This window comes from Xiphophorus hellerii, chromosome 15 (genome assembly GCF_003331165.1).
Source record: "Xiphophorus hellerii strain 12219 chromosome 15, Xiphophorus_hellerii-4.1, whole genome shotgun sequence".
NCBI classification, from domain to species: Eukaryota; Metazoa; Chordata; class Actinopteri; order Cyprinodontiformes; family Poeciliidae; genus Xiphophorus; species Xiphophorus hellerii.
Window position 1 is genome coordinate 11,012,245 of NC_045686.1, and position 21,173 is coordinate 11,033,417.

At 37.4% G+C, this 21,173-nt stretch overlaps 2 protein-coding genes across 4 annotated transcripts in view; one reads left to right on the forward strand and one right to left on the reverse strand.

The window, feature by feature from the left end:
• The window catches only part of chrm5b (cholinergic receptor, muscarinic 5b), a 33,693-nt gene continuing 12,520 nt past the window's right edge, over window positions 1–21,173 (reverse strand). For both annotated transcript variants that reach the window (XM_032584484.1, XM_032584483.1), the window contains exon 2: window positions 1–3,674. In XM_032584484.1, coding sequence (XP_032440375.1) covers window positions 2,124–3,605 — 1,482 coding nt within the window. In that variant the 5' untranslated portion in view covers window positions 3,606–3,674 and the 3' untranslated portion in view covers window positions 1–2,123. The remainder of the gene's footprint in view (window positions 3,675–21,173) is intronic.
• aven (apoptosis, caspase activation inhibitor) overlaps window positions 4,593–21,173 on the forward strand; it is a 57,496-nt gene continuing 40,915 nt past the window's right edge. Inside the window, exons 1-2 of one of the 2 annotated variants that reach the window (XM_032584486.1) lie at window positions 4,593–4,876; window positions 5,923–6,094. In XM_032584486.1, the coding sequence (XP_032440377.1) occupies window positions 4,682–4,876; window positions 5,923–6,094 (367 nt within the window). In that variant the 5' untranslated portion in view covers window positions 4,593–4,681. The remainder of the gene's footprint in view (window positions 4,877–5,922; window positions 6,095–21,173) is intronic. The other variant, XM_032584485.1, reaches the window with a different exon arrangement.

Here is a 21,173-nt window from a genome sequence, read left to right on the forward strand (position 1 = left end):
TGGTGGCAGCGTCATGCTCTAGGGTTGCCTTTATTCATACTTACAAAAATGTTTTGTTGTGGATAAAATTAACAGCTGGAATAAAAGTTTTTTTTTAGGATGAGTGTATTTTTAAATACTAAGTTGATTTAAAGTTGAATTGTACAGGATTCTTCATATAAAATAAAGTCAAAAAAGCTTTATTTTGGTTTCATATCACAAAAACCTGGCTGGTTTTTGCACACCTTTGAGAACTATAGTGTAATTATTTGCAATTTTTGACATTTAAATACAAAAAGTTTATTTTCTTCAATCTTAATTTGAGAAAAGGTGACTGAACTCCACTTTTTGTTTCTTTTTTTGTAAAGTCACAATCACAGATACCTCACATCCCCCTTGTTGATATAGTCATAGTTAGAATTTTATTCAGAAGACATAACTAACAGCTGAGTTGTGAGTCTCAAAGCAAAAATACTTTTCCAGATAAAACACATCAAGAACAAGAAAAGAAATACTGGAAATGCAAGTAGCATTAGCAGCAATAAGCAAGTGAATGATTGGTCATCTCGTAATAAGAAAGCGCAAATTAATGTGGCGGGATGAAGAATAAGAACATTTTTCAGATATATCACAAAATAATTACATCTTCTCAAATCAACCTGTGTATCTGACTCTGCATGGAAAAAGATCAGTACAATGCAACAAATACAATGACATTAACAGCTGTCATGAATGAGCACTTCAAGCTTTTTGCACTTGTGTAGCTTATGCTGGACCCAGAAACACAGATTGAAGACAACACCTAGAAAAATACACTGAATTATTCTTATTGAATCAGTTTTTTCTTGCTGTGAATAGTGGCAGCATCATTAACCACCATGGTACACAAATTACAAATTCTTCATTCTGAGATTTGGAGGCATCATAATCTGAAGCCATACGTTTCAAGAAAGATTTTGGTTCCTTCATGCGTTCACATCGGCTCTTTTATACAAAAGCGTTTGAAAATTTGAGATATGTTCATTCAGGGCAACTTTTGTAAAGCCTTTAGCTCCTTCTAAATACACACATATACTGGAAAAAGATGTGCAAAAAGCCTTTAAATAAATCCATCTTTTATTGCAGTAGTATACTCACACAATTAAAAATTGAGAAAATCCAGATTTTATATTGAGCACAATTATTGAGGGTTAAAAAATGCAAACAAAAAGGAGAAGAAATGTACAGGTCTGGAAAAAATGCACTGACCCCCATTGAAAACATCCTGGTTATTCCTCCAAATGTTAATTTCTAAACTCTTCCTGAGTTAAAACATTAGTATTGTTGTTTCTAAATGAGTATTAACTTGTTTTATTTGCATTATTTGAGGTCTGAAAGCTCTGCATCTTTTTCATTATTTTGACCATTTCTCATATTCTCCAAATAAATACTAAATATTTGCTTGAATTTCTCTACAGCAGGGGAGACATGTTGTCAGTAGTTAATAGAATAAAAGAACAATGTTCATTGTACTCAAACATATAACTATAAAAAGTAAAATCAGAGAAACTGATCATTTTAAGTGATCTCTGAATTTATATAAAAATAGTAAAAATAGCTATATTACCAAATCAGTTGTGCTATACTTGTAAGCACTCCAGCAATTTAAAATGGTGGAGGCTTGTTTTTCTTATACCTTGATGCAAGGCAGGCCATCATGACATATTTGAAATTACAAGATTTTTTAAAACTAAAACATGTAGTCTCTGTCAGAAAAAAATAGAAGCAGATTAATAATCCAAATCATCCATGGCAGAATTGGTAAAAAATTGTTCATGAGACACAAAATCAACCTCATCCTCAAGACCTAAATTAAGAGACTAAACTGATTAGATCTTCCTCTTTCTTCTCTTGAACTTTGCGAAATTCTAAATGCAAATTCTCAGTGTTTGCTACTGCTATAAAATATTGTTTTTTACACATCTTTCTCTTTGTAGGGTGCTTATCTACTTTAATATGCTGAGTAAACGTTCCTTCCAGTCATTTCGACTTTTTCTCATTTTCTACCAACATATATTAAATACAAAACCCACCACACTGCAAATGAATACTAGCAAATATCAAGAGATGCCGTTATGTGGGGATAAAAAGCATTAACCACCACATCAGTTCATTTTATTGTTGCCTCGCCTCTTCTTCCTCCACTGGCAGAGCAGGAGCATGCGGAAGGTCTTCCGGAAGGTCTTGTTGCACAGAGCGTAGCACATTGGGTTGACGGTGCTGTTGACGTAGCACAGCCAGTAGCCCAAGTGCCAAAGGGACATTGGGATGCACTTGGAGCAGAACGCGGAGATGAGCACCATGATGTTGTACGGCGTCCATGTGAGAATGAAGGCCAGGAGGATGGCGCTGAGGGTTTGGGCTGCCTTTTTCTCCTTCACAAGCACCATCCTCTTTCTCTTGGTGATCCTGTTCTTCATGGCGGAGTCTATGGGCTTAGAAGCAGTGGAGGATGAAGAGGTAGACGGCTTTTTGACCGGCTGCTCTGGCTCTGGAGGGCACGGTTTTGGACTTGGTGGATTGTCATTTTTACCCTTTGAGCTGCCTTTGAACTTGTAAGAAATTAAGCTTTTATGGCTCTTCTTCTGAGGAGTGGAACAATACTCCTCCTCTGGATAATCTGGAACCTCCCCGTTCTTATTACTCTGTTCCGTCTGCTGCTCTTTGAATGATCCTTGTGGAGTTTCTATTGAAACCCGATGCTCCTCCTCCTCTGATGATGTGTAGCTGTTGAAAGAAGTGATCTGATCTGCTTTCACCCATGCTTCACCTGACCTGCTGGTCATTTTAGTAACGTTACTTTGAGTAGACGAAGACCAGGAGGCCTGACTCTGGTCTCTTCTCTCTCTGGGGAAATGAAAACAAGACCGAATCATTGTCTTCTGTGGTTTATTCCCCTCTGGGACATTCCCAGTTGTGAGTCCTTGAAGCTCTGCAAGGTCTTTTGTCCGTTTTTGCGTCTCCTTGTAGATCCTCCAGTAGAGGATTGTCATAATTGAGACCGGGATGTAGAAAGCAGCAATTGCCGTTCCAAACGTGATCACAGGCTCGGTTAAAAACTGGATTTCGCACTCGTCATGAGGAACTGTTCTCCTTCCTACAAAGTACTGCCAGCATAGAATGGGTGGTGCCCAAAGGACAAAAGACACCAGCCAAGCTAGTCCAATCATAATGGCGGCTCTCTTCGGTGTCCTCTTTGCCCTGTAAGTCAGTGGCCTTGTGATGGAGAAGTATCTGTCAAAGCTGATCACAAGCAAGTTCATGACTGAGGCATTGCTGGCCACATAATCCACTGCCAGCCAGAGGTCACAGGCAATGTTCCCCAAGGACCAATAGCCCATCAGTATGTACATGGTGTACAAGTTCATGGACAGCACTCCTATGATGAGGTCAGCAAAGGCCAAACTAAGCAGGTAGTAGTTGTTTACAGTCTTAAGCTGGCTATTTACTTTGAATGAGAGCAACACCAGTATGTTTCCAACTATAGTTATCAGACTGACGATGGCTGACACCGTAGCGATGGCTATGACCTCCAAGAGGCTGTAGGGAACTGTCGCATTGCGTAAAGTGCTGTTGTGGACATCCATTGTCTTCTGTTATTAGTTTTTTCTTAATAGTAGGCAGTCTCCTCTTTGTGTCCCCATCAAGTTGGCAGCCTAAAATAAAACAAAAACAACAATGTTGAGACATTAACATAGAAAATATACGATACAACGCTTAATTAATCATCAAGAACTTTTTAAAAAATGACTTTTTAGTGATTTTAGAGATAAAAGGGCTGCTACCAGCTCTGAGTAATTTCAGATTTTTAAACTGTGTTTTTGTGTTCAGAAAAGTCTAGTTTGGGTTGCATTTAAGGTGGAAAGGGTTCAACCGCAGTCTGACTCTGACTACCCTCAAGCCATAAAAAGTACTAGTATTGTGATTTTTCATGTGCAAAATCATTTAACATATTAAACAATTACCAACCTTTGGTTATTTTCAAAGCTGCTATAATAAAAACACTTTACTTTTTAAAAACAACTTTATAGTTTGTTTTTGCAATATCCATTTTATTTTTACTTCTTAATAAGCTTCTTATTAAGCTTATATACTGTATATATACTGTATATATATTCTGAGTTTTGCATCCAAAACTCAGAATAACCAGAAAAACTAAAAATAAGTCTAATTTATGTTCAGGAGTTCAAATAAATGTTTTTTTTTTCCATCTGTCCGTTCAACAGCAAAACAGCGGAAATTTAAAGATGCAATTCTTTGGCCAAACCAAACCAGCATATATATACTGTATATATACAGTATATATATAAAAAATAAAAATAAAATGGATATTGCAATAACTAAATGTGTGTTTTGAGAACTGTTGTCTCCTCTAAATAATATAATAATAATAAAAAATATATATATATATATACGGTATATATATATATATATATATGCACACACATGTTGTATTTTATATTTTATTTTTTATATATTATATTATATTATATTTTATTTTTATTATACTGTAAGTATTTAACTCTGAAGAGAATATTCATTGCAGTAATAAAAAAAAAAAAAAACTCAACCGGAAACATTTTTACGGGACATATTTTGCGGCAGTACCTCTTAGGCGGTGCCACCCGCTAAAGTGTCCGACACTCAGTAAACAACAACTGTTATGGAAGGTAGAGTCATGCGAGGCAGGGGAGGCGGCTGGAGGAGAGGCGGCCGGGGTGGACACGACGGCGACGGCAATAACAGTGAGCACAGAGGCCGGGGGAGAGGCGGCCAACACCGCGGCAGGGGCAGGCGAGACCACCGGGGACGCGGACGCGGTGGAGACTACCACGCCGCAGCAGACTTTCCCCAGCAGGTGAGAACTGCTGCACCAAACTTCATTGAAAAATATTAAAACTCTTACTTTTTTGTCTGTGAGCTAACAAACTCGGTTCTAGATAATATTTTAAGCTTAAAAATAAGGTTCTCTTCAATTCGGCATAGATTGGAGTTGAGTTGCTTAAGTCCTGCATGTTTTAGATGTCCCCTTTTTCAACACACCTGAATTGAATGAATGTTTCATTACGAGGCCACTGCACAAGTTCAAACAGCTGTATTGGAACAGGGACACATCTAAAATATGCAGGATACTGACTTTTGAGAACTGTTGTCTCCTCTAAATAAATTTAATGTTCATGTGCGACACTGTAAACACTTTTACTGCCTTTTACAAGGAACGTGCAGAACTTCAGCCTTTGAAATTAAACCTAATATCCTCCAAGATGTTGAGTCATGTGATGCTTCTGACAGAATTAGAGGAGAAACAGTAGGGACTCCTTGATTGCAATCATAGAAATAAGTTTTGTTACTTGGGGCTCCTTGATTGCAATCATAAAAATCTCCCTGGTGCATCCATGCCTGCCGTGTGGTGTTTAATGACGTGGCTGGGGGCGAGAATGGGCATCCTTTAGCTTGATTTAAAAGAAAGGAAGAAAGAAAATTGACTTTAGCATGTTTCCAGAGAATCATTACTGGAATAACTGCAGACGAACAGGAAGAGCCACGACTCCCAACAAATTTAATGAGTCTACTGTTGACATTGGATGCTGTTTATCTTTTAACAGTAGGCATTGCTTACAGTTGTGAATTACAGGAAGTACTTGCAGTCCTTTTCAAAAGTGTGGTTTATTATAAAAGAATGATTTGAGCAGATAAAATTTGATTAGTATCTTAATTTCTGTCTTAAAGCCATAAACAGTCGTCATTTGATTAAACAGGAAAAATGTTCAAAAATATAATCAGTTCAAGTTTCGTGATTGTTTTGAAGGAACACTACAATAATAATTATTAGTTTTTTTCCATTTGTCTTTTATTTTAGGTATTTTTTCCAAATAATCTCACTTCTGATTTGTTTTCCTTCAGCACCAAGATGAGGGGGAGAACCTCGAAGATGAAAACAACAGGACGGCGGTGTTCTCCAGAAGAAAACTGGAGTCCAACTGGGACCGTTACGAGGCATCAGAGAGGGCGGAGGAAGACGACGGCATGCCGTCTCAGAGAGGAACCGACTTCCATGTGCTGCTGGAGTCAGCGGGTAAGAGCAGATCCACTTTTGTTTTACTTTCTACTCTTTCTGCTCCAATATCTCAGATTGTTCGCTGATGTTGCTGCTGATTACTTTGAGAAAATCTGTTGTTGAATATCCCTGATGGTCTTTGTTTTCTAATTGGCTACGTTGTGTTGCTCTGTGAGGGTTCTCGTGTCGGCTATGCTGCCTAGACGACTGCTTTGTTTTGTTTGGACCCCCTGGACTCTTTGATTTTGTTAATTATTTACTGCAAATGACCAAGAAAAAATTTACAGTGCTGGTTCATTGAAAGGAAACTAACAATGGTGGTGGCATTATTCTTACAGTGGGAGGAAATAATTACTATATTTGTTTCTGATTTTGTTGCAGAAACTCTCTAAATCTGTCAGGTTGCCACTTGAAATGTCAAAGCTTCAGCTTCCTTCACAGATTTTCTCTGCAGGCTGGTTAGATCACTCTACAAACTAAATGTGTGTTTTTTAAAATACTTTTAAAAATGAATTAAGTAAAGGGCCAAATAAAATATATAAAACAAATATTTAAAAATCTCTTATCTTTTCTGTACAGTCGGTACAGAAAGTATTCAGACCTCTTAAAATCTTTCACTTTGTTTCATTGCAGCCATTTGCTATAATAAAAAAGTTCAGATTATTTCTCATGAACGTACACTCAGCATCCCATCTCGACAGAACCCCCCCCCCCCCCCAGAAATGTAGAAATTTTAGCAAATTTATGAAAAAAGAAAAACTGAAATATCACACCTACAATCTCAAATATGTGGCCTGGAGTGATAAATAAAAAATAACTCTCGGGTCAATCAGAGTCCTAAAGTTTAAAAGGAAAAGCCAAATCTTTGTCACAACTTCTAGGTAAAATATAATACCATAAATCACTAGTTACTAGTTTTTAAGTGAGTGTATTATTTAGCAGTTTATCTCCTGAAATTTATTCATATTATCTATACAACTGGATGAAGAAAAATTGGTGTAATTTCATACATTTCTGTGTTTTCCTTGGACCCACTGATACTGGGAACCTCTAATTTTTTACCTTCTTCACTCAGTAATGCCATCCACACTCAAGATGTTTGTTAGTAATTTGACCTAGTTGTGCTCTCACTGATGGGGAAAAACTGCCTATATTTCCATCTGCAACCAAATCAAGCAGATTCCTGCTTCTTCAGATCAGCTGCTTGAAAAGGAAACTTTATAGTTTCCTTTTCCTATAGAGCTCTTATTTTACAGTTTCCACTAAACCAAGGTAGAGGTAGTTGTACAGCTTCATAACAAAAAAATTAGAATTTATTTTAATTAAAACTGTTTTCTAGGCCTGTCGCGATAAACGATAAATCAATTAATCATATGATAAATTAAAACTATCGACGTCATTTTAATTATCGGCATTATCGTCTCTTCCGGCCTTTTTCTCTTTCTGTTGATGACACTGAATTAAAAAAGGCTCAACTCCGGTGCTCTCCACTGACCCCCCCTTCCTCATTTCCTTAGTGTAAAGCCCAGCGCACACGACACGATCTTAGAGCTGTTGGCCGATTGTCGCCCCATTTTCAAAACCTGACAGACCACACATTAGCCGACAGAAATCCTAGATATAACGGTTCCACCGGGTTCGGTCTTGCCGCGTGGTGTCCAACAATGGGCACAAAATAATGGCTACAAGTTCAGTGAACTAATTTTAAAACCAGGCATTAATCAATGCTTTACTACAATCTACCTGCAATGCATGTGGCTAGTGTCAGCGTAAAGTCCTGACTGAATGAAAATCATTATAACCTATTTACGTCACGTTAACGAAGAACAGCTGAAAAGTTACCGGGTTTATCAACTGCGGTAGCAATTTTGCTCCAACTCCTCCCCTTGTCATTTCTATATTCTTTGCATGTTGAATAAACATTTATGTTGTTTCCACGTATCATCTCTGACAATATGAATGTTTTTGTGCTCTCATTTGTTGTTGTTTTTATCATTATTGGATTATTGTCACATCACGTGACCTGTCTAATTTAAAACACTCGTGTACAATAAAGGGTGTGTCCTTCAAGCAAAGGGGGTTCAACACGAAAGCCACAACCCGTGTGAGTCTCATGCTGTCACGTTGAACGCTGTGCCGAAGAGTGACTCTGCTAACAGGTTATGGGCCCAGAGTCAATGAAGAAACGGGTAAATGTCCCGACAGACAGACAGTGAACACCTGCTGTGTAAGTAAACAAGGAAAATGAACAGAAGAGAAAAAGACTTGCCGCACAACCGCTGGTCAAGACTTCTCTTTGATGGAGACGAGAAAAATTACGAACTATGGGAGACAAAGTTTTTAGGACATCTACGATTGCAAGGGCTGAAAGAGACAATTTTGAAAAGCCCCCCCGATGAAGACGATGAAGAGGAAGACGAAAAGAAAAACGCTGAGGCTTATGCAGAGCTCATTCAGTTTTTGGATGACAAGAGTCTATCACTTATCATGCATGACGCTTCAGACGACGGACGTGTGGCGCTTGGAATCCTGTGGGCCCATTACGCCGGCAAAGGAAAGCCCAGAGTGATTAACCTGTATACCGAGCTGACTTCACTGCAGAACTCACCCTGTGAGACAGTTACCGAGTACATCATCAGGGCTGAGACCGCGATCACCGCGTTGAGTGCAGGTGAGGAGCTGAGCGACGGACTTCTGATTGCCATGGTCCTGAAAGGACTTCCAGGGATATTTAAGCCATTTGCTATTTATATCACTCAAAGCGAAGATGGTGATAAGTTGACTTTTGCAGAGTTTAAGACTAAACTCAGAAGTTTTGAAGACATTGAAAATATGCGTGCCACAGTATCTGAGGACAATGCAATGAAAGCTAAGGCACATTTTGGCACGAAATGCGCACCAAGAGGTGCAAATGATCCTGGAGCAGGAAGTTCTGAGATCGTGTGTTTTAAATGTGGGAGTAAAGGCCACATAAGCAGAACCTGCCAGCGGAAGCAGTGGTGCAGTTACTGTAAGAATAACAGTCACAGCAACGCAACCTGCAGACGGAGAAAACAACGAGACAACGGACGGAAAGTAGCCGAAGAGACGGGGGGCGATAAAGAGTTTGCTTTCCGGGTGAGCGACGCTGACACTCGAGTGGACGACATCAAGAGGAGAGGTCTGATGGTGGACGCTGGGGCGACGTCGCACATAATCACCGACATCAGGAAGTTTCGGAAGCTTGATGGGAGTTTCCAGGCCGAGACGCACTGCATGGAATTGGCTGATGGATCCAGGTGTCTTGGGGTAGCTAAGCAACGAGGAGACGCGGAAGTGTGTTTGATCGACAGTAGAGGTTGACGTCTTAAAACAGTGCTGAGGAACGCATTATACATCCCTTCATATCCGCAAGACATCTTCTCAGTGAAAGCTGCAACATCCAGCGGAGCAACGGTGATCTTCAAAGAAGGAAAGAACGTTCTTCTCAGAGGCAATACCAAGTTCCCCATTCACGTATGTAACAAATTGTATTACTTACAAATGATGGACAATGAATGTGGTGGTCAGTGTAAAAAATGTTATGACTTACAAAGTTGGCATGAGATTCTTGGACATTGCAATTACAGAGATGTACTGAAGCTAGAAAATGTTGTTCAAGGCATGGAAATTAAAGGGAGAGGTAAACCGAAGCCATATTGTGAAGTCTGCACAAAAGGAAAATTTGTTCAAACTAGGAACAAGGAGCCAGATGCAAGAGCTAAAGAACCGCTAGCAATGGTCCACACAGATTTAGCAGGACCTATAGACCCAATGTCCAAAGATGGTCACAGATATGCATTATCCTTCACAGATGATTATTCCAGTGCAGTCTTTGTATACTTTTTGAAAAACAAGAGTGACACAGTACAAGCTACTGAAAAGTTTATTGCTGACATGGCTCCACATGGAAAGATTAAATGTATGAGGTCAGACAATGGTACAGAATTCACAGAAAAAGAGTATCGGGCATTACTGAGTAGAAATGGTATTAGACATGAGACCTCAGCACCATATTCTCCACATCAAAATGGTACGTCAGAACGAAATTGGAGAACTTTGTTTGACATGGCTAGATGTATGTTAATCGATGGTGAGATGCCAAAAATGTTATGGCCGTATGCAGTTCAGACAGTTGCTGTAGTGCGAAATAGATGTTTTAATAATCGCACAAACCAAACGCCTTATTTCATGTTGACGGGCAGACAGCCTAACATTTCTAGGATGCACAAGTTTGGATGTGTTTGTTACACTTACAAACGAGAGAAAAGGAAGCTGGATTCAAGGTGTGAAAAAGGCATTTTTATAGGGTATGACAAGAATAGTCCAGCCTATATGGTCTATTATCCAAACAGCAGGAAAATCCAGAAACATAGACTTGTGAAATTTGTATCCAGAGAGAAAAATGAGACGGATGTAAATTTGGATGATGATGATATGATTAGAATTAGTCCCAGAGCAACCAAAACTTCAGAGGCTGATCCAGTAAATGTTTCTGACCATAAATTGAGCACAGAAGAAGAACCAATGGCGAGTACCAGTCACACAACAAGACATGAAGAACCTGAGAGGCGATACCCTGTCAGAGAAAGAAAGAAACCAGGTTATTTAGATGACTATGTATGTGGCATTGATGATGAAGAACAGATAGCTAACATTGATTATTGTTATAGACTGATAAGTGGAGTACCTCAAACCTACAAAGAAGCTGTGACATCTGTGAATGCAAAAGAGTGGGTTACAGCAATGGATGAGGAAATCCAATCATTAAACGACAATGTTACTTTTTCCCTGACCAATTTACCTGAGGGTAAAACTGTAGTGGGGGGTAAATGGGTTTATGCAATCAAAAAGAATAGTGATGGATCCGACAAATATAAGGCTAGATATGTTGCTAAAGGATTCAGTCAAAAGAAAGGTATGAACTATGATGAAACCTTTTCACCAACTGCTAGCATGACGAGCATCAGAGTGTTGATGCAAAAGGTGGTACAGGAGAACATGTTTGTTCACCAGATGGATGTAAAGACAGCATATTTACATGCCCCAATTGAATGTGAACTTTATATTGAACAACCAGAGGGCTACAAGAAGGAATCTCAAGAAAATAAAAGACTGGTGTATAAACTGCAAAAATCTCTTTATGGACTTAAACAGTCGAGCAGAAACTGGAACAGAATGTTGCATGACTATCTATGTGAAATCAAGTTTGTTCAAAACCCTGCTGATCATTGTGTTTACACAAAGATTACTGATACTGAAACTGTGTTTATCATTATATGGGTCGATGATTTGATTATTGCTGCCAGTGATACGAATATCCTTAGAGATATAAAAGAAAAACTTAACTCCAAATTTAGGATGAAGGACTTAGGAAACTTGACACATTTTCTTGGCATTGACTTTGAGAAAGATGCTGACAGTATTAAAATGTCACAGTCGAAGTATGTAAAGAAAATACTGGAAAAGTTTGACATGCTGAACTGCAAGCCACGAACTACCCCTTGTGAGCAGAAACTTAACTATGCTGTTAATGCTGAAGTAATGAATGATGTCAGAAAATACAGGGAGGCAATAGGGAGCTTAATCTATTTGTCAACATGTACAAGACTAGATTTAAGCTATGTTGTAAGTAAACTGTCACAGTACTTTGCAAACCCAACCACAGAACAGTGGAATACTGTAAAGCATGTTTTTAGGTATCTAAGAGGCACACAAGATAAAGTACTATGTTTTAAAAAGGGTGCCTGTGATAACCTTATATATGCATACAGTGATGCCGATTGGGCAGGCGATGTAACAGATCGAAGAAGTACAACAGGTTACTGTATGAGTCTAAATAGAGATGGTCCGTTGGTCTCGTGGAAGACCAAAAGTCAGCCTACAGTATCTCTATCTACATGTGAAGCAGAGTACATGGCATTAGCTGTTACTGTACAGGAATGCTTATACTTGAAACAACTGTTGTTCAACATGGATGGTAAGGATTATTTAGCTAAGATTTATGAGGATAATCAGGGTACCATATCCTTAGCCAAAAATCCTGTGTATAGACAAAGAAGTAAACATATTGATATTAAATATCATTTTGTCAGATCAGTTGTAAATGAAGGAAAAGTCTTTCTAGAGTACTGTCCAACTAATGAAATGGTTGCAGATGTACTAACTAAACCAGCAACAAAGATTAAGTTGAGGAAGTATGAAATGTTTATGTTTGGTATAACATGAATGTATTTTGGTAGAAGTATTAAGAGACAGGAAGTTACCCAAATGTGAGCAAGTGGGGGTGTTGACAGTATGAATGTTTTTATCATTATTGGATTATTGTGTGTCACATCACGTGACCTGTCTAATTTAAGACACTCGTGTACAATAAAGGGTGTGTCCTTCAAGCAAAGGGGGTTGAACACGAAAGCCACAACCCGTGTGAGTCTCATGCTGTCACGTTGAACGCTGTGCTGAAGAGTGACTTTGCTAACAATCTCCGATGTCCGCTGGACTTCGGGTTGCGCCTTGTCAGCTGTTTGGGATTCCCCTCCGTAATTTCCCCTCAAAAAGCACGGAGGAGAATCCGTGCTTTCTGATTGGCTACCTGTCACATTCAACAGGCTGCGTTAAGCTCCCAGTCGGGGAAAACCCCTGATTTAGATCGGAGCGGCCACGATGATCTACCGCAGGGGTGCTCAAACCTTTTGAGACCAAGATCTACTTTTTCTCTCACCAGCCTGCTGAGATCTACCTCATGACACGAAGACATAAAAATTGTAAATTAAACTCTATTGACTTATTTTATATGCGAATATACATCAGTTATAGCAGAAATAATAAAATGATAGAAAACCTAATGCAGTATACAGTATATATAAATATTATTCTTTAATGAAGCTACAAACGTTTAGGATCTTAGTGAATATTTTGATAAGCGCGTCAGAAGAGGAAGTTCTGGTCTCATCGTCCTGGCAGCGTTCAGTTTGTCAACAACTGCCGAGATCAACTCAAAACCTTCCCGTGATCGACGTATTGAGCCCCCTGATCTTCCGTAACACACCAAACACTACAGGATGATCGGTTACGAAATCGTAAGCTACAATCTTAGAACAGCCGGCGTTCTAAGATTGTCGGAAGGGGAAAACCGGGGCAAAAAAACCGTGTAGTGTGAACTATTGCATCAGGTAGTCGGATATTCCCATTTTCTCTATTTAAATCTAATTATTACTGAAGGGCAACATGGTATACAGACTTCATAATCTGCACTCTTTTGGTTGAATGCAGTATTTATTTCCACTTTGGCTTTATGTTGTTTAGTCTTTATTCAAGTTAATATTTTGTTAATGGAGACTGAGAATCCATTTTACAGGCACGTGCAGGGGGGGGGGGGTTCCGGTTGACCAAGGATTCTTTAAACTTTTACAAAGTAAACTTCCTAATTAAATCCTAAATGTACTATTTATTTTTCTCAGCTGAATGCATTAAATAAAATGTAATAACATTGTCATTCTCTATAATGAATGCTACAGGTTTAGATCTATGTTACAATTAAACCATTTCTAGGGGCCCCTGAGTGTCTGGAGGCCCCTGAGTGTCTGGAGGCCCCTAAATGGCCCCTACCAGCAGTGACTGAGTTTTCTTTGCCTTTATATCCCAGTCTTATAATTCTAGATCTCAGAGGTTTAACATCAAACTATTATATAGAGTTAACCCTTTCAAGTTTTTGATCTATAAATCAGTCTGCAGCCAAGTTGTTCTAGAGGTTAAATAAATAATATTAGGGCTTAATTAGTAAAATGGCAGCAATTGTGCTTATTTCATAACTTCATAACCAGCGACTTTCTCTCCTCTGGTCTGTTTAACAACTACAGTCTCAGATCAGCTCAGATCTCCAGGACTGTCAGCAGCAGAAACAGAAACTTTATACCTGTTGGGGAAAATATAGACTGTATTTGCTTTGCATTTCCCCGCATGATGGCAATGATACAGTAGGATCCAATTAGATTCTTGATTAATATGGGTTGTTGCTATGTTGTTGTAGGGAGTTTTTGTTCAATGTGCCCCTTTTTAAATTTGAGCCCCTGCCCCTCCATAGGTCTCTGCACGGCCCTGCCATTTTATTTATGTTTTTGGTTGTTTTGTTTATTTTGTTTATCAGCTCCAGTGTTTAGTGTTCTTTTGAAAATAAAGTGTATCTATCTTTGGCAGGAAATCGCATGCATTATTACGTCATTTCCATTACATCAGTGTAAAAAGGTCTTCAAACAATATTATCGTTTATCACAATAATTTTTGAGACAATTAATCGTTCAGCAAGATTTGTTATCGTGACAGGCCTACCTTTTCATATTTAAATTTTTTAGAATTAATCCCCTAATTAAAACAATTGTTTTATTGTGTCCTACTAGATTAATATCTTTATTTGGAATAAACTGAAAGTATCATAAAAACTGGAGACTGTTATTTTAATCAGCAGGTAATTATTAATGATTATGTAACCCATAATCCATGTGTCAAACTGAAGGCCCGTGGGCCAAATCCGGCCCGCCGCAGCTTTTTATGTGGTCCTCTAGATTCTAGACTAAACACTAAGTGAGCTTAAATATTATGTTGTCAATCAAATCAATGCAGTTTTTATCTGTTTACTGCCAAATTATATAAATCAGTGTCTACAGTGTCTTGAGAATTATTGTGAAAATTCACGCAAAATCAACAAATCCCTGCCCTTTTTTGCGCTAATAAATAATTGGGAGTTTATTGCAGATTTTTCTCAAAAACTGTCAAAGACTTTTTAGTTGTACTAAACAGCTGCCTCAGCTTTAATTGATGTCAGATTAAAGTCCATGATCTATACAGCGCGTTATTAAAAGTCACACTTACCATCACAAATAAGGGCAAACATGGCAAATATTTCCAAATTAGTACCGCAAACACTTTTGGAAGAAAATTACAAAAAGAATCACGAAATCCTGAAGGGTCTGAAGAGATGTTCAATAATATTATTTAATTTTAAGAATTCATTGATATTTTAACAGTTTAACAGGTTTTTATCAATACATCATGGCACAACCGGCCCTTTAAGAGCATTCATGATCCTGATTTGGCCCAAAACAAAAATGAGTTTGGCATCCCTGCCATCTTCCTTCCATGTCTGAGTCACGTTTACCTTGTAGAAAATTCCAGAATCAGTATATAAGGACCGATTACTTCTCTTCTCTAATCTGCAGCTCTTCGTCTGCACGGTGTGGCCGGGACCTTCAACCTCTGCCTGCTTTCATACTTTAATTTTGTGCTTCTCATTTTCACGGATGCAATTTTGTTGCATTTTTCTGATGTTTTGCACTTTGAAGCCTGAAACGGTTTCCTCGCTTTCAGGCCGGATCTTTACTGTTTGTGTCATCTCCGACAGAACTACTGACAATTTATCTTCCTCAGAAATCCCAATCAGTGGGGCCTGTGGGAGCTGCGATCGGTTTGCTCGAGTTGTTTGTGTTTTCTCTCTGGCATGTGGCAGATTTTTTTTAAACTGCTAAAAGTCTGTAATCATTTAATTTTTAGAAATGCTGGTTGACTTATTTTGCAGTGTTTCCAGTCAAATCTTACAGTGAGATGGAAGATTTAAATGCATCAGAAGTTGATGCTAAATAGTGTTTTTTAGTGATTGCAAGGGGGAAAAAACACTTTTTAAGCATTTCAACAGAAACTAAAAATTGTGAATTAAATCTAAACAATCTATTTGTCTAAAATATCATCATATGATGTCCCTACCAAGCTTTTGTTTTTTCTCTCCAACAGCCGATTTATTTTTCCTGACAGATTCAAATTAAACAGCATGTTTCCTAATCCATTTAGCCTTCTTGTTGTCTCACTCTCCAAGCAGCCAACGGCTTCTCTTATGAGTAATTCTGATATTTGCAAAACAATTTCCACACCTCTGTTTGCTTAGCACACATCATTATGTGTTGCAGTCTTTCTTTTCTCTCTGTCAACATCAAAATATCTCCAAAGGACACAGTGAGCCAACAGACTGCCTGCCTGTCTCTGTTCTGGCAACTGGTTCACTTCATAAAAATCAGATGAAACAATTTGCAGCAAACACTATTTGAATTACAGACTGCTAAACATAATTAACTTACTTGTGCTGGTTTCTTTAAACAGCAGTTTAATAAGTGGCTTCTGATCTTAGAGCATTGGATTATATTTATATCTGCGTCTTAATATGAATTGGAAAAACTTCTCATGGTGTTTACTGCAACATGCAGCATTATAATAAATGTCTAAAAGACCTTAAAGACCAATTTGAGTAAGATTAAGCCTTTTAGAATTAAATGCTCTAACAAGAAAAAGCCTATAGGCACTTTAGGTAAATAAACTAACCATCCAATTGGTAGTTTATTTGATATTTATCTACTTATTGTGCCTCAGGAGGGTCTGCATATGATCCAAAGTCATCTCTGATCAGCCAAGTTTAAAGATAATTTTATTTGTATAGCACATTTTCAGCAACAAGGCAGCTCAAAGTGCTTTACATGAACTAGAACTAAATTAAAGCAAAACAACAAAACCAAAAGAGTGTAAAACTACATATTGGTTCCCCATGTTTAATAAGAATAAATAGACCATAATTTATAAACTAGTGGGGATTTGTCTGGATTTTTGTTCTGATAAAACTAAATGTTGGTTCCAGTTGTTCTGGGTTCTAGATTTGTACAACATAAAGCTAAATGTTGGCTCTCCATGTTTGATTTTTGTCCTGGGTTGTTAAGTAGACGATACTTTCTAAGTTTGTTCTAGATTTGTAGACTAACAGGAGTTTCTCTCTAAGTCTTGTTCTGATGAAAAGACTAGATGTTGGTCTAAAGTAATAAGTTCTCCCCAATTTATAAAAGTAGTAAACTAAACTGACAGGGTAAAGAAATGACACATCAGGAAAAATAGGCTCATGTAGCAACTAGGCTTGTCACAATCAATAAACCAATTAATTGCATGATAAATTAAAACAAACTCAATAATTTCCGTTGACATGCCTTAACGTTTCTCTTTTTTCTTTCTTTCTACCAAAAACTGGATGATAAAAGTTTTCAGTTTGGTGTTTTGGTCTCAACTAGACCTTTTTATTTGAAGAGCAATTTTGTTTACAAAGACTTCAAAGTTCATTTTCTTTGTAGTTTTGTTTATTTATTTGGGGTATTAAAAATGTCTTCCAGTTCCAGTGCTTAAATGTTCATTAGAATTTGAAGTTTACTCATCTTTTAGAATGTGCTCTTTCATGAATATTTTTGTCATTACCATTATATTACTTAAAAATTATCTCAAAACAGCAATGTTATCGTTTATCACAATAACTTCTGGAATAATTTATCGTCCAGCAGAATTTATGCTCTTCTTTGTGTGAATTCATTGAGATTTGCGGACAAACTGAGCCTTTTCAAGATCCCACCACAGCATTTTTTACTGGGATGATGACTTTGACTGGACCATTTTGTAGTCTGAGCCCAGCTTCAGCTGTCAGACAGATGGCCTCATGTTTTATCTCTATATTACTTTGGGTTTCAGAGGAGTCTGTGGTTTACTCAGCAACATCTACAAAAAGAAAAAAATAAACAAATCCTAACTTTTCCAACACCTGACAATTAGCATGCAGTATTTAGTTTAACAGCATTAGGTCATAATATACGGTTTGGTTTCTCCTAATGGTGCTAATGCATTATGGTCTCATCCATCCTTAATATACCGAACTAAATAAATCAATTTCATGCTGTAACATCTCTTCTTGTTCACTATTTTTCTAATTATTCTGGATTATTCAAAAACTAATTTATTTTTTGTTTAGGTAATTTGTCTTTACACCACATTTTGTCTAATGTTTTTCTCATTCCAGTCAATATTTTACACTTTTACACTGTAGCAAGGTGTATTTAATTTTTCAACAAATGGCTTTTGCAATTTAGTTTTTATTTCATTCTCTTACTGTGGCATAACTGAGTTGGTGTGTTTTTGTTGATTGATTTTATCTTAAAAACAAAAAACTATTTGGAAACCTAAAAGTGAACACAAGTGTATTTCTTTCTACTGTAAATTTTAATACAACTCTGGAAAAAAATTAGACCACTTAAAATGATCAGGTTCTCTGATTTTACTTTTTATAAGTATATGTTTGAGTAAAATGAACATTGTTGTTTTATTCTATGAACTACTGACATGTTTCTGAAATTACAAGCAATTATTTAGTTTTTATTGGCAGAAAATGGTCAAAATAATGAAAAAGATGCAGAGCTTTCACGCTTCAAACAAGTTCATATTCATTTAGAGATAACAATACTAATACTTTAACTCAGGAAGAGTTCAGAGGTCAACATTTGGTGGAATAACCAGCAGGTTTTCAATGGCGCTCAGTGCAGTGGGCTCTTCATTTTTTCCAGAGCTGTACATTAAAGCATTAGTGTTTCAGCATCTTTCTGGCTGTTGTAGTGTACATGTAAAGTTGCTCTTTTAAGTTTTTTTTTGACTCATCTTCTTTGCCTCTGTGTTTTGTTGGATTAGTCATGGCATATACAGCAAGAGGCTGCTGCTGCTCTCTAGAGGAGACATAATTGTACGTGGGCGGTAATGCTTTCACAAGTTGTTTTCTTTTATTTCGCCATATGATGTGACCAAAAATAACCAAAAAAACAAAAACTGGAATCTACAAAACACCTTTCTACTGTCACCTTTTGGCTGGAGCTACGATAGATTACATATTGGGCTTCAACTTTCTGCTGTAAAGTAAAATCTGGCGAGAATGTAACAGAAGTATTTGGAGATTTTCTGTATTTTGGGAGAGGAATGGCCTGCGGCAATGTTTCTCACCATTTTGTAATGTATCTCATAAGGCTTGCGAATTTTAAAAATCTCAGGGCAGAAAGGTTGAAAGCAGAGCTCTACTTACGGCGATGGTGGAGGCGTTAGAAAGGAGTTTCATTATAGGAAGGTTTTTCAACATTTTAATCAACAAGCTGAAGTATTTTATTGTTTGTTGCACAGCAGAATGCCAGATTCTGCAAAATGAGAGCTTCAGAGATTCAGTTTAAATCCAGTTTTTTGACAAGAGTCTTACACCTAACTCATATTTCCAGGATGAGCTTATGGCATTTTATTAACTCTGAAAGGAATATATAAGGACTGGATTTCGCCATTCTTCTTTTCGGATGACTCTTATGCAACCTGTTCTTCAGGTTTGCTGTTGCTGAATATTTAAATCTTTGATAACGTATCAAGATCAGCGCTCCCTGCCTGTTGTTAAAGACATTATTAATGCAAATTAGCCATAAGGTATTCCAGGTTATGCAAAAGTAGCAACAGTGTAGCTGCTTTTATTACAGGTTTCCCTTGTAAAAAAGGTAAAATATCTCAATGGGACTGACCTGGTTAAATAAGTAAAATATAATTTTGATTTTATTAAAAAATGATGGCAGTTTTAAATCGGACATATGGAGTTTTAATATGTTGCATATGAACAATGTGGCTCCTGGAAACTATTGTGGTCATATTTTAAAAACGATTCCTTTTGTTTTATGTAAATGACACAAAGTCATGTTGACTCCACAGAGATGTTCAGTCGCCGTTTTTCTTCTCAGTCAAGTTTTTTATTCCAAGTCTGAGTCAATCATCCAAAATATAATTGTTCACTTTATTAAAACATAAACAGACTGATAAATGAGATTTTGGTTAAATTTTACTTTTCATGTCTCTGTTAGACAGCATGACGGGTAAAAGAGCGCAAAAAGTGTCACAAAATTTCCCAGTCTATAGAACACGTGTGTCAAACTTGAGGTCCGTGGGCCAAATCTGGCCCATCACAGCTTTTTATGTGGCCCTCCACAGTCTAGACTAAACACTAAGTGAGCTTAAATATTATATCAATCAAATCAATGCAGTTTTTATCTGTTTACTACCAAATTATATCAGTCAGTCCCTCCAGTTTCTTGAGAATTATTCACAAAATTCGCACAAAATCAACAAATCCCCACACTTTTTGCGTTAATACATAATTGGGAGTTTATTGCAGATTTTTCTCAAAAATTGTCAAGAACTTACTTGGACTAATCAGCTGCCTCGGCTTTTATTGATGTCAGATTATAGTCCATGATCTATACAGCGAGTAATTTCTTGTTCAGGCGTTGCTTTTTCTTCTGGTTTGGACTTTCAGGCAGTTGTTAAGATGTGTAACCATGGCAGCAATGCATTTTTTTCCTACTCTTTTTTTTTTTTTTTTTTTTTTACAACTGAGAGCTTCTGATTAGCATCTCAAAAATTCAAATGACACCTGAACTAGAACCTCAATTCCCTGAGGAGTTGAAACTGGAGCTTCATGAATGTAGAGCAGGGAGAAAAAGAGGAAGTTCAAACCATCTTATCGAGGTGGATTAGCTTTCCAACTACTGATGATGTCAGAGGCTTCTTCAGAATTGTTGCGACACTGACTGCTACTGGAGATCCTCCTTTAATGAGTTACGGCAACTTTTAATCTCCATTTTCTAATAAATAAAATAGTTTTGAATTTGATTGAATTAAAACAAAGCCATTAACATATATTAGTCGGCAAAAGGTTACAAAGCCATGTCCCAGTTAAGGTTCATGATTCCACAATAAATAAAAGACTCTACAATTACCGCATCTGTGAGGGTATGAAGGAAAAAATGAAAATTAAAAATACATTTTCAGAGAAGTAAAAGCTTAAAAGCTTCTCATGTATTCAGTCTGTTATAGCTGACCTTAGCAGTTTAAAACAACCTGCACTTTTTCAGTCGACTAGAATAATTATACTTCATGTTAGTCAAGTCTACAATCTTACCTTTAATTTGGTGCAATGTTTTTCAGCCGTACGTCTGTACGTTTGCGTAGATCTACCTTTTATCTAAAAAGATTACGAGAACTAGGAGATCTAGAAAACAGAGGAACATAACTTCTTTGATACTAATTGTTGCACAATTGACACAAGGTTCAAATGTTCACTTTTGCTTGAAGTTACTCCAAATAAAAACACGATGATCAGCTGAGAAAACAGAACCAATCACAACTGTTTTGTGAAATTAAGACTCCTACCAGAGTG